The sequence below is a fragment of the Sparus aurata genome, chromosome 16 (genome assembly GCF_900880675.1).
Source record: "Sparus aurata chromosome 16, fSpaAur1.1, whole genome shotgun sequence".
Lineage (NCBI taxonomy): Eukaryota > Metazoa > Chordata > Actinopteri > Spariformes > Sparidae > Sparus > Sparus aurata.
The window spans coordinates 14,404,467-14,417,035 of NC_044202.1; the positions used below are offsets into that span (position 1 = coordinate 14,404,467).

At 42.2% G+C, this 12,569-nt stretch overlaps 1 protein-coding gene across 1 annotated transcript; it reads left to right on the forward strand.

The window, feature by feature from the left end:
• The first annotated feature begins 485 nt into the window (after nt 1-485).
• On the forward strand, nt 486-3,601 carry six6a (SIX homeobox 6a). The gene is made up of 2 exons (XM_030443189.1): nt 486-1,596; nt 2,673-3,601. The coding sequence occupies exons 1-2, from the start codon at nt 1,025-1,027 to the stop codon at nt 2,836-2,838; spliced, it is 738 nt and encodes a 245-aa protein (XP_030299049.1). The 5' UTR covers nt 486-1,024; the 3' UTR covers nt 2,839-3,601.
• The last annotated feature ends 8,968 nt before the right edge of the window (nt 3,602-12,569 follow it).

The following is a 12,569-nucleotide window of genomic DNA, read 5'->3' on the forward strand; positions in this document are numbered from 1 at the left end:
TGACCCTTCTTCAGTGTTTCCTGAAATATTATGCTGGAATATTATTAACCGGGAAATTTTAGGGATGTAGAAGGAGCTCATATTTTATTTCAAAAAATGAAGGAATACATTACATTTGATGGACTCATCTGTCTTTATGAAAGATAATAATCTTATAGATTAAAATCCCTGCCATAAATGAGGTCACTATGGATAAAAACACAATTACTAGGCCCTACTTCACACAGTATGATTCTCAATATGATGTTGTCTAAATGTTCTTATAATATTTCCTGATTTCCCCCCAGGGCGGGACAGGATAGGGTGTCATTTTGCTGTGTAAAGCCCGTTTCAAGAGCTCTGAAGGGAGACTGAGCTGAGCGTGTTTGGCTGCTGTGGCACTTCACTATATAGACTGAAGAGTCTTTCTTTAACAGCGTGCGCCGCACAAAGGCGCAGGGTGTTTGGAAAGCACGGCGGGGCAGCGAAACGTTTGAAGACGCGAAGCAAAAAGGTCAAAATGTTTATATTATTTTTGAAAAGGGAGGTGCTGAGCTCTCCTTTCCGCCTGATTGGCCGATCTTGACAGTGATTGACGTGCATCCATGGCAACCGGGCAGCCAATCTGCCAAGTCCAATAGAAAATCATCGGTGGGGGCTTGACTGTCTTTTTCTCCCCCTTTAAAAAAAATACATCTCGGCTCCGGCTTTAATTCTTTCGTACTTCCAATCGCAGCCTACCTTGAAAAATACATCGCGACTCCGGCTTTAATTTTTCTTGCACCTTCAGCCCTTTGCCTGCCAAGTTTGCCAAGCCCGAGGATGCGGTAGCCGGCCCCCCACGCAGCATCGTTCCTCCTCCGCGGCGTTTGGTGTTTGCGTTTTTCACGGCTGGTCAGACGATTGGTGCGGTAACTTTGGGATTGCCTCGTTTTTTGGGTGCCTCGGACTGCCTTGGCGCGCGGAAAGAAGACGCGGAGGATTCGACGCGGAGGAGAGAGAGAGAGGAGAAGGAGGGGGAGAAGGAAACACAGGAGAAGCCTCCATGTTTCAGCTGCCCATCTTGAATTTCAGCCCCCAGCAGGTCGCCGGGGTCTGCGAGACTCTGGAGGAGAGCGGGGACGTCGAGCGCCTCGGCCGCTTCCTCTGGTCGCTGCCCGTCGCGCCAGCGGCCTGCGAGGTCCTCAACAAGAACGAGTCGGTGCTGCGGGCCCGGGCCGTCGTCGCCTTCCACACCGGCAATTTCCGCGAACTTTACCACATCCTGGAGAACCACAAGTTCACCAAAGAGTCGCACACGAAGCTGCAGGCGCTGTGGCTCGAAGCGCACTACCAGGAGGCTGAGAAGCTGCGGGGACGCCCGCTGGGGCCGGTGGACAAATACAGGGTGCGGAAGAAGTTCCCCCTACCCAGAACCATTTGGGATGGAGAGCAGAAAACCCACTGCTTCAAGGAGAGAACCCGGCACTTGTTACGAGAATGGTATTTGCAGGATCCCTACCCGAATCCCAGTAAAAAGAGGGAGCTTGCACAGGCTACAGGACTTACACCCACACAAGTAGGAAACTGGTTCAAAAACCGCAGACAAAGAGACAGAGCAGCGGCTGCGAAGAACAGGTGAGCGACACGCTTCTCTCGGATGGTTTCTGGTCATGATAGCTGCAACATAAACACTTCAGCTGCTCACAGTAAAGAGGAAAAACTCCCCGCACAATGCTATCTAACAATCATTCCGTTTAATAACAAAACAGGCCGTAACCCGGGCTGGGTGCAGGTTCAGTTCTGACATGATTTCTCTGGATATTAGATTCAGAATGAGACTGTAATCCTGTAAATCTTTTCCGTTGTAATAAATGCTGCTCCCCGGTGTCTTTGTGACATATTTTAAGTGGGTTCGCATGCAGAATATGGAGGAAATAGAATAACAAAGATATGCTATAATTTCCTCTGTCATCTTTTTTTTTATTAACGTGAAAACAAAGCTCTGGAGAAATGACAACATTTGGCCTAACCTTAATAATAAACTACGTTTTCACATTATTTAATGCTTGTGTGATTGTAAGTGCACCCCATTGCGTCTGTAGTAATATAAATCTAATATTTTAAATGTTTATAATATACTGCAATTTCCAATTATATCTGAGAGGCTTATTATTAGTATATGGGTCGAGGTCACTGCTGTTTTGGTCGTGTTTAATACAAATAAAACCGCCCATAATTTACCAGGACGTGTTAATAATGGGTGGCATGAACTAGACAGTAATCAGTGAGCTCTCCCCTGAAATTATCTTATTGCTATATTGTAAATATCCGATAAAATCCACCTTAATAGTGCTTGTTGTTTAATAAGGGGTATTTCGAAGCATGAACACCGCTAAAATGCCAGTTTTTACCTTATTTGATTTAATATTTTGTGTTTTATAAATGTGAACGTGGAAACAAAAAAACAAAAGAAATCAAGCTACTCGGATATCATTTGTTTCACTCGGGATTCCTTTCGACAAAAAAAATAATGAACAATAAAAACCTTCCTCAGCTCAGGAACATTCCTGGAAAAATTATAATTTTCCTTGTTGATATTTCTCCAAATTGTTTTCATGGTAAAAAGGAAATATATGTGGGTTAATGAACGTCCTGCGCAGTTGCCGTCTTTCATGCCATGTTGTTCCCGTCTTCCCGTGTCTTCTGCCCAGGCTTCAGCAGCAGGTCCTGTCCGGCGGCTCGGTTCGCTCCCTGGCGGACGAGGACGGCACCGTGGACCGCCTGGGGAACTCGTCCAGTCCGGAGGCCAGTCTGTCCAGCAAAGCAGCCGCCTCGGCCATCTCCATCACCTCCAGCGACAGTGAATGTGACATCTGACGGGCAGATCGAGGGTGACGAATTTAAACAGGGGGATCCGACTGAAAGACAATCTAATAAAACAAGTCATAGTGCCTGCGTTGAGTTATAAACACACACACATACACACACGAACTGATCTCTGACGGGTGCCAAAACATGAGATGAGGGGATCTGTGATCTGCGGCGGACTGCCGTCCTTATCCTTTTAGGCCTACTTTTTTTCTTTTTTGTCTGTTTGCGTTTTCACCCACGTGTGGATAACTGAACTTAATATGGACGAAACATGTTTGACGGACTAATAAACCAACGCCCCCGAGATGAAAAGTAAAAAAAAAAACAAAAAAAAAAACAAAAAAAACGAGAAAAAACCAAGAAGAAACATTAAAATAAAAAAAAAAATGGGGGCGATGAAGGCATCCGAGCGCCTAACCTGCTGTTCTCTGTGGGTATTTCATGTTGAAAAAAGAACTGTGATATTTTTACTTTACTTTCAAAGTTTTATAAATAATGTTTATTTGCCTATTTAAAAAAAAACGATCTGCTCTGTCTCTTCGAATTTCATATTCATTTGCTTGGTGTTTTTAATACTTACCTTGTAAACAGGTGAACCTGTTGAGCATGCGCGCTTTAGTGAAAATGTGTTTCAGTAAAAGAAAAGAAAAAAAACCCCAGTAAAGATAACTTAATAAAATAATTGTTGATCAAGAGAGTATAAGTTTAGTCTTATTTTGGGTGGTGGATTGCTGTGATGAATGCAGTTTTTAAAATATTAATAATCTGATATCAGATCTTGATTTTTTTGGTTTATTTCGCGGGGAGAGAACTTTTCATGATTATAACGCCTTTTTTCCGCTCCTGACACGTTTTTGAGCGAGGCCTAATTGGCTAACATGCTTTGCGTCCTGTAATGCAGGGTGACAGCGAGAGGTCACAGAGAGGCCGGCTCACTAACCCGGATGATCTGCGAGAGAGATCATAGAGATCAAAACACAGCAGATTGTGGAAATGGGCTTTACTCTGCCGGTGGAGGAGGACGGACAGGGGGGGAGAAACGATCTCGCAAGTGTCCATTTTCCCAAGACTGACGGGCTTTAATGGAGTAAACAGGCCGTGCGTATATGTGCGCCTTGCATTCACATAAAGAGGGCTGCAGTATAGCACGTTACACATTAATTACAGCTGAGTCGATGTGTTATTTTGTGTGGCATTATGAAAAAAGAAAATTATATGTGTGCCGGACAAAACAGACTGTGTTTTCTGTATTTCTGATGGACTACAGGCTTGTTTAAATCCAACAGTTAAATGCTCACACTTCTAAAGAAAACTACACCCGTGCGTTAGTTTTCTCTCGTATTGTAATACACCTCTTTTTTTGTCTGATTTTATTATTTTTGTTTTTATTTTATTCTGCAGCATCTTCACAAGCTTAGATCTGGAAGGAGGGATCATAGATGGACAAACAGCCCACGGCTGAAGTCCTCATGTGTGAGCAAAGCAGACTGAAGCAGAAGTTAAAGTCGAGCTTTTCCAACTGACGGGACAGACACCTGGTTTCGTCCAATTTGCGATTAATTAGGCTACAGTAACTTCTGAAAACAGACAAAAGCCTTTCAGCTTGAACAACACATAAGCTAGAGAGAGAGACAGAAAGAGGAAACAAGTGAAGGGAAATAAATGGAGCTGGGGAGGGGTGAATCCTTTTTTTAAATTTTTTTTTTTTTTTTTCGCTGCTCCTCTTTCAAACCCACGGGGACAAAATGGCTGAATATTTCCGTTTTCTATTGAGAATAAGGACGACCGGGGAGACTAGATGAAAAAGTCTTTCTCGCAGTCAATAAGGTTGTCAAACTGGTCAGCGGTAATCAGTGCTAATGATGGGTCTGGGGTCCCTGCTCGGACAAAAGGGGCCTTGCCGCTGTTTTGTAAAGGGAAGCGACCGCGGGTCCCTCTCCAAAGAAAAGACTCCTGTGAGGGTAGTCTGGAGCACGGAAATCACAACTTCTCTAGTGTGTCTCTGTGTGTGTGTGTGTGTGTGTATGTGTTGGTGTGTGTGCGTGCGTGCGTGCTTGCGTGCTCGGCCTATTAAAAGGATTTAATCCACTTGATTGTTTTCTGACTAGTAGTAGGCCACTCGTAGTCACTTCATAAATGATTAAATACAGTTGGTGAGCTAAATGAAATAACAGGCCACGTCTTTTCTCTCTCCTCTCTAAGCTGATCTTTATGGAAAAAGAGCGAGAAGCATTTCGACTCTGTTTGTCTGACTTTATGGTGGGCTGATCTTACCTCGCCAGGTGTTTCAGCCTCAGAATATATTTGATAACTTAAAGGTTGTCTGCTAAGTGCAGTTAACTCTGAGGTCCTTTCAGCTGTGGTTGTGATATACGTGTTGAAGGGCAGGCTGCAGCCTTGACTATATGTCTTTATTGCTTTGAATCTGTCAGCGTGCGCCACAGTGGTGGAGTATGTCAGCGCTAACGTCTGCACAGACGTGACAGCCCTGCGTGTCTGTCTGCAGAGCATGCCTCTATCTGACTGGATGAGTTCAATATATTTTTTGATAAATCCCCCCACCCCCAAATACTTTATTTTACGCAACAATAATAGGAACACATTTAGACCTCATGTATACATACGAAGTAATTACGCATGACCCTGCAATGCTGCTTCAATAACTGTGTGAAGTGTGAAGCAGTCCTCTCAACAGTCTTAGAAAAAAATAATCCTATTTCTAAGGCGAGTTGTTTACCGGGCAGTGGGGAGCCGTAACATAAGGACTAACCCGTTATTTTATTCAGTGTGCAGCAGAACAGGGAGAAGGTCATATGGGATGCTGCAGAAACGGCCTTGTCCAATCCCCCCGAGCCCCCCCCCATCTTAAATTGCCGTGCCAAACTTGTAGCGTCTTCAACAAGCGCAGAGAACGAACCCTCAACTTGCTTTATTTTCTTTTAAAATAAAAGAAGAGGTTTTTTCTTCCAGCTTTTAAAATGTGGCAGATGATGGTCGAGTCAGGCAACATTTTTTTAAGCATCCGCTCTGTAAGTGTCACCTCTCGATCTGCGGAAAACCTTTTCCACCCCAGTTATATACGTCGGCTGCCTTCTCGCAACTCTTACCAGGCCCATGTATTGCGAATTCAATTACTGCAAGCAGGGCGAGATGATCTCCAGCAGCAGGTCTGTTACCTGCACAGACTGCTGCCTTGAACCTGATTCCTGCCTGTCAGGTGGTCTAAACTTCACTTATTCGAAGCCAAAGTTCGCCTCAAACAATTTCTGGAGAACAATCCTTTTAAAAATGTTGATGGAGGAACTCGGTGCTTTCAAAACGCCGAACAACGAATTAAAGCTCGTTCAAATCCTCCTTGACAACAATAAGCGTACATGTCTGTTAATGCTCGTGTAGGCGGCTCAATATTTTGACTTTCGGTGTGCATTGTGATGAAATGAGACACAGCCGGGGAGGAAATGCAGATATTTGCACGAGAAACAAAGTTCAAAATCCAAACTACAGTGAGAGTGTTAGTCCGCAAACTTTGTCATTGAACGTAATCCAGGGTTGAGTTGATCAAACACTCCACAGTCGAATGTGTAACGCTTTTTAAATATATATATCGCAGTGTATTTTTATACTCTGATACTCTGCAGGTCGTTCCAGGGCTTTAATAGAACTGGACTCGTACTCTAGCAATGTACTTAAGTGCAATTGTGAAGTACCTGTGCTCCGTGTTATACAAATCACGCTCAGGGACTGTTTTATTTGGTTCACCAATATTCTGTTACACCTACTCTGCTGATAAGTTCACGCTATGTTGACTGTTATAGTCTGTTTTTTGGGTTTTTTTTGTTTTGGTTTTTTTGAAAATGATATGTTTTAGTTAGTCATGCTGTTGTTCCACACTGCATTATATTCAGAGGTGTCTCTCATATTCAGAAAAGATAAGAAACACCTCAACATAATGCAATCCGCGAGAGCTCCTTTCACTCCGGGCTCGGTGCTACATGATTGAATTTACAGACCTAAAGACAGACAGAGCTGCTTTTAAACTGGCCACGGAGTGTAAAACCAACCACTAAACCAATATGTATTAATAGATCATATAAATGCAGCCTTAGTTATGATTACATTATCCACACTGTATTTTTTTTTTCTCATTTACACCACGTTTGACTATTTGATGCTCATATACCTCTGTAGTCTGATGGCATTTTTTGAATATCCATCTATCTGTCTGTCTGGCTGTCTGTCTTGTCTGTCCATTTTGAAGCCAGTGCATGAATACTGTTGCAAGAGGCCATAAAAGTGCAGCAGCGGAGGGATCACTCCGATGCTGTCCGTCACATTTCCCCCCTCCACGCTTCCTGAAGTGGTCGAGGTCACTCAGCAGGGGAAACTTGTCCTTTTCAGCAGGGCTTTTGTTCCCCCACCCTCTTGTTTTTTTTTTTGTTTTTTTTTTCAGCCAAAGCACTCTCCATCCTCCACGCAATCCCAACAACTTTTCTGTCCTTTTTTCTTTCTTTCTTTCTCCCCCCCCCCCTTTTTTAAAGCCCTCTATTGTTTGTTGTTTACAAGATTAAACCGGAGCTCTCTGGGTGATCTTTTGGAGAAGCTCGCAATCAAAATAGTTTGTTCCGAGCACCAGAGGAATCATCGGGGCCCGCGTGTCTGTCAGCTCATTGTGCGAAGGCCATGAATTTTATAAGAAAATATTCATTTCAATAAATTCCCTCATCCCCTCCGTGTTCCCCCCCCCCCCCCCCCCCCCCCCCCCCCAAATATTGCAAATATACAGCAGTCTTTTCTCTGTACAGGCTTTTGTGTGCGCGTTTAGTAAAATATTATCTTGACCTTTTGCTCGCCATCGGAGAGATTTTACTCTCCCAGGAATAAGGGACAATCAAATTTATGGTGTGTGTGTGTGGCTGCTCGTTCCTCTGTGGGGCTTCACAGCATCGCCAGCATGATGAACTGGAAAATAGAAACTGCGTGCCTGTGACGCCCCCTGGTGGTCGTGTTATCTCCATCATCCTACAGGGGTCCTAGCAGTTGGTGCAGCTTTCCTCACCATCCAAACGAAACTCAAATTAAGATGCAGTATAGCCATATGCAGGCAGCTCATGGGTCTTCTGTCCTGTTGGAGAATATAAAACCTATAATTATGCAGATGTGTTTTATTTTAGTTTGAGCATTTCCTTATTGTCTCAGGAGCTCGCGGCTTTAGAAGCGGATTTTCTAAATCAAAGACAAAAAGATAATTGGATTTCAGACATACTATTACAATCCACGCTGCCAAAATAAGTTTTACTGCACATTGTGTAAATATTTCTGAAGCCTATTTAGCCGAAGTGAAAAAGAGAATTACTAAATCCCTCCAATTAAACAGACTTGCAATTGAAAACCTTTTGACATATCCGTTAGAATACTGACTGGAGAATATCGTAATCAGCCACACAGGCTTAGTTTGTGTGCGAGTGTGAGACTTTGACTTTTCCAAATTCTCATAAAAAAACAATACGGGCTTTTTGAGTTGGATCAAGAGGTGGCCATCGTTCGTGTCCCTCGCTTCAATTAAAATCCAGACTCAGTAAATTCAGGGTCAATAAATGCCGATTCGTATGAAAGAGTCTGTTCATCGTGCGGATCATCAGGGGGAAACTCTGCAGGAGAGGTTCAGCACCACGGACAGAGACACCGACCTGCACACACTCACCTGCTCCATCAATAATCTGCTTCTCAATCAGTCGAGTCAGCAGGAAAAACAGATCAAATGTGACGTGACTTTTAGCTGGTGCATTATTGAAGCCCTGTGTATTGTATCGTCTCAGAGAAATCCACGACTTTGGTTACTTTCACACTGGTTTCTCTGTGGATTGATAATGTTTTCTTCGACCCCTTTTTCACAATTTACAGTCATCTCGAAAACACTTCTAAAGGGCCAAACCACTGAGTGTAGCGCACCGCAGTGTCCAGCAGGCTGTCCGCAAGATTATTTCACAGCGAACTCAGGAAACCAGTCGTGATAAACGAGGGAAGGAGTTTCTTTAAATTGTTGCCACAAAATTGCAAACGCACCCTCGTCCGAAACATCAGTGTGAGCTTTAAAATGTCCACTGAATGAAACAAACTATGAGCCGAGACCCTTCCATGTGCAGACAGAAGGAGCAGTGTCCACATTTTGCCATTGTGAAGATTTTCAGCCGACAGTGAGGTTTTCTTCTCTAAACCACCTCTTAACTTGTGAGCCTGCACCAGTAGGCTGTGATAAAATAACCCTTTTGATATCATTTATTTACTTCTTGAATTGTCAGCGATTCTCTTCTCCCTTAGTGCTTGCTGTCACTTAAATACATCCAGTCTACAAATGCTAAATCAAGATAAAATGAATTAACTGTTTGCTGCATCCACAAAACACAAAGACGGTATGAGACGGCTGAGAACAAAGTTGCAAAAACATTCACGAAAGGTAAAAGAAAGAAGGACCGACAATTAAAAAAATCACAAAGTATCTCAAAACGAGATACAACCGGAAAAGAATCAAACATCAACAATAAATTACCCAAAACAATGAGCAGATGTTCTGTATTTCCTGGTAGATAAAGTTGAAGAATTGGTAATACGATTTTTTTTTATAAATGGTAAAATAATGGCTGATCTAACTTTAGTTGATCCACTGTTAACAAAGAACTAAATGCTTTATCAACCATTTATAAGTCAATTATAAAGGTAGGCTATATTCACTAGTCGCAACTATATTATAGCCATAATTGCAACTTCACAATAAACAATTGCTTAATGAAATGCCTGTAAAGCATTTCATTGTTTGTTAACAGTTAAAAAAAACTATTAAATAAAGTTTAATTAACTATAGATTTACAATTCATTGATGATGGGTATTATAATACGTTTCACTGTGAATAAAAGTATAGGCCTATAAGTATGATAAATCCGAGTTGCCTCTGAACAGTGTCTGAAAGTTTTCCTCTGAGGCTGCGAACAGCTGCCACATCATAATGAAGTTACGGCAGCCTGCAAGGAAAAACTGAGCTTCCGATCAAGTTCAGGTTCGGAGTCGCGCTTCGTGCGTTTTCCTCAGTCGGATCGATCGATCAATCGATACATCGCTCCAGCCTTGGCCCGTCGTCTGTTCGTTAGCAGACACAATGCAGACAATGTGAGGCTGTTATGAGTCAGCCAGTGTTCATGTCAGCGGGCCGCCCCGCTCACACAAAGAGGACCAAACCTCGTCCAGCATCCTCCGCCTCCTATTAGAGCTGTAAGTGGCCTTTGTTTTGACAGGCGCAAAGTGCGATCAGAAAACATGCTCTCCCGGTGCATTGTGGGACATCTGGTATCGACGGAGCAGGCCGTGGACGAGGCTGACGGATGGAGGTCAGAGGGCCCGCAGCGAAAGTCGGAGACTGACTCGATCTCACAGAGACGAAGCAGCAAGAATAAGTAGCTACATTCTTAAGTTCACTAAAGATTTCGAGCGGCAGAAGACTGAATCATTTATTAAGGAGCATTTAAATGTCTTTGCGTGCTGCTCAAGGTAGTCAGTGTGGGTATTTTAAAAGGGCCCTGTGGAAACATTTGGTTTGTGCTGGAAGCCGGTCGTTTGTGTTTGTCTATGTTTATGTTCTCAGACTTCCTTTGTTGACCAACCTTAGCCACTGTTGATCAGTGAGAGGAGGCACCAGAGATGTGCATAAAGCCTTATCATTTGGACTGTTTGTGGAAGATCTTACCGGAGTCCTTCACAAAGAAATCCAGGGTCAAGCAGCATTAAACAATTTAATCAAACCACCACCAGGCCTGTACAGGCAGCAGAGAGAGGGACAGGGAACATCACCATACAATCCGCTCACATATGTGGTTAATACATATAGATTGTTACAAATTGTTACATAGAGCCCCTTTAATCCTCATATATTTGTCATTTGTTTCACTGTTATTTATATATAACGAACGAAAACAAACAAACTATGAGGCCTGTGAAGGGATAGCTTCTTTCAGTGTTGCGTTATGGGTATATAACAGACCGTTTGCAGTGCAGCCTATGTTTCTGCAAACCAGAGGTATGTTGAAACTTTTGTATAGGTTTCGATTTTTCTGGCACAAAAAACAGATCTTGTTTTGGCTTTTAAAACCTCTTTGGTTGCCACAAACTCGGCTGCGGATGTCCCAACTTTCCGGCAATTACATTATGCCTAAACATGGCTAAAAATATCTAGCTGTTTCACTCTTACAAATTTTGGAACGCAGTCTTAAACTGCAGTCACTGGCTTGACATCCAGCCATTTTTGCTCACCCACTGACCCCTCCAACTCTCAGTGTGACAGTTATGTCGTGTGAACATGATATGGCACACACTTTAGAAATATAGATATTGATATGGTAGCCTAGGTATGATGCACAAATGTGAACATATCAGTGGTTTGCTGGGCCCATGTTCACAAGAGACATTCAGACAAGTGATATTACAAAAAACACACAACCAAAAAAACTGGTGCACATGGGTAAATTAATGAATCACTGTGACGCTTGTCATAGCAAGAAAAGCAAAAGAACATTAGGACTGGCCTTGGTCTATTCAAGTCAGAATCTCTGCTGTGAAAAGGCCTATAATAACTAGATTAAATACTGGGGCCCTTTATAAGACGTGGCCTCAATTTAACCTCCTGTAAAATACAGTAAAACACCTTAAGGGCCGTATTCAGGTCAGTTTTTATGCATATTGTCAAACACATTTGCAAATAGTCACATTTCCACGGACTAAGCGCCACTAGCTGAAGCTGAAGAAGCTCCCCACTTTGCCCAACTATCGATCAATTCTTGACTGGATACTGCAATAACTATATTTTCGGTTAAATTCAATGACAATGCGTTGGGTAAAAACACAAGTGCAATATATTCCTCCCTGTAAATCAAATGCTTTACTAAAATACTCTTAGTCTGCCAAAACATAACATAATACCTAACAATTCACAGGTGGTTTAAAGTTTAGTGAGATCTAATAACAGTACATATCTGCTTCCTATTCTATTTTACATCTATGGCAAGTTTTAACATGCATGCCAAGAAAGGGAATTGTTGCTGTGAATTTCTCTCAGCTCAGTGGGTGTAGCACCACATCTCGCCTCTAGATGGAGACAGTGACAAAAGAAAGAGACTTCCCAGAGAAGCCTCAATATGTTTTATCCAGATATGACAGTGGAGATCCGATATTCTAGAAATGTCTTCTTTTTTCTGTGGCTCATTCATTAAAAACAAACAGTTAGTTACTTTGCAAATTAAATGTCAGAGCCACAGCAGCATATTAAAAAAATCCAATTAATTTATCGGCAAGGTGAAAATAATAACGGGTCGACCTAGTATACAGTAGGCTATATACATGTTAATATATGTGTAATTTACTTTCACCTGTACTTATGATGAATACATTTGATATCAGATACTGTTAGACTTTCACTCAAATACTATCATATGGGCAACTTTAATTTTAAGCACAATTTTTCTCTTCAGTAAATCTTACAAATGTGGCAGTTTTTGTGGATGCTCTGAGATTAAATCTTATTGTATTTTTACATTATTTTCTTGATTAATCTAATAGCTACTTTCGTTTTTATTTTCATTTATTATGTATTCAAGTTTTAGTTAAAAGAAAATATATAACATTTAAATCCAATGCTTTTCTTTCACTCATCCGTATAAGCACTGTGACAAATGGTGTGTTTTACAGAGAAACC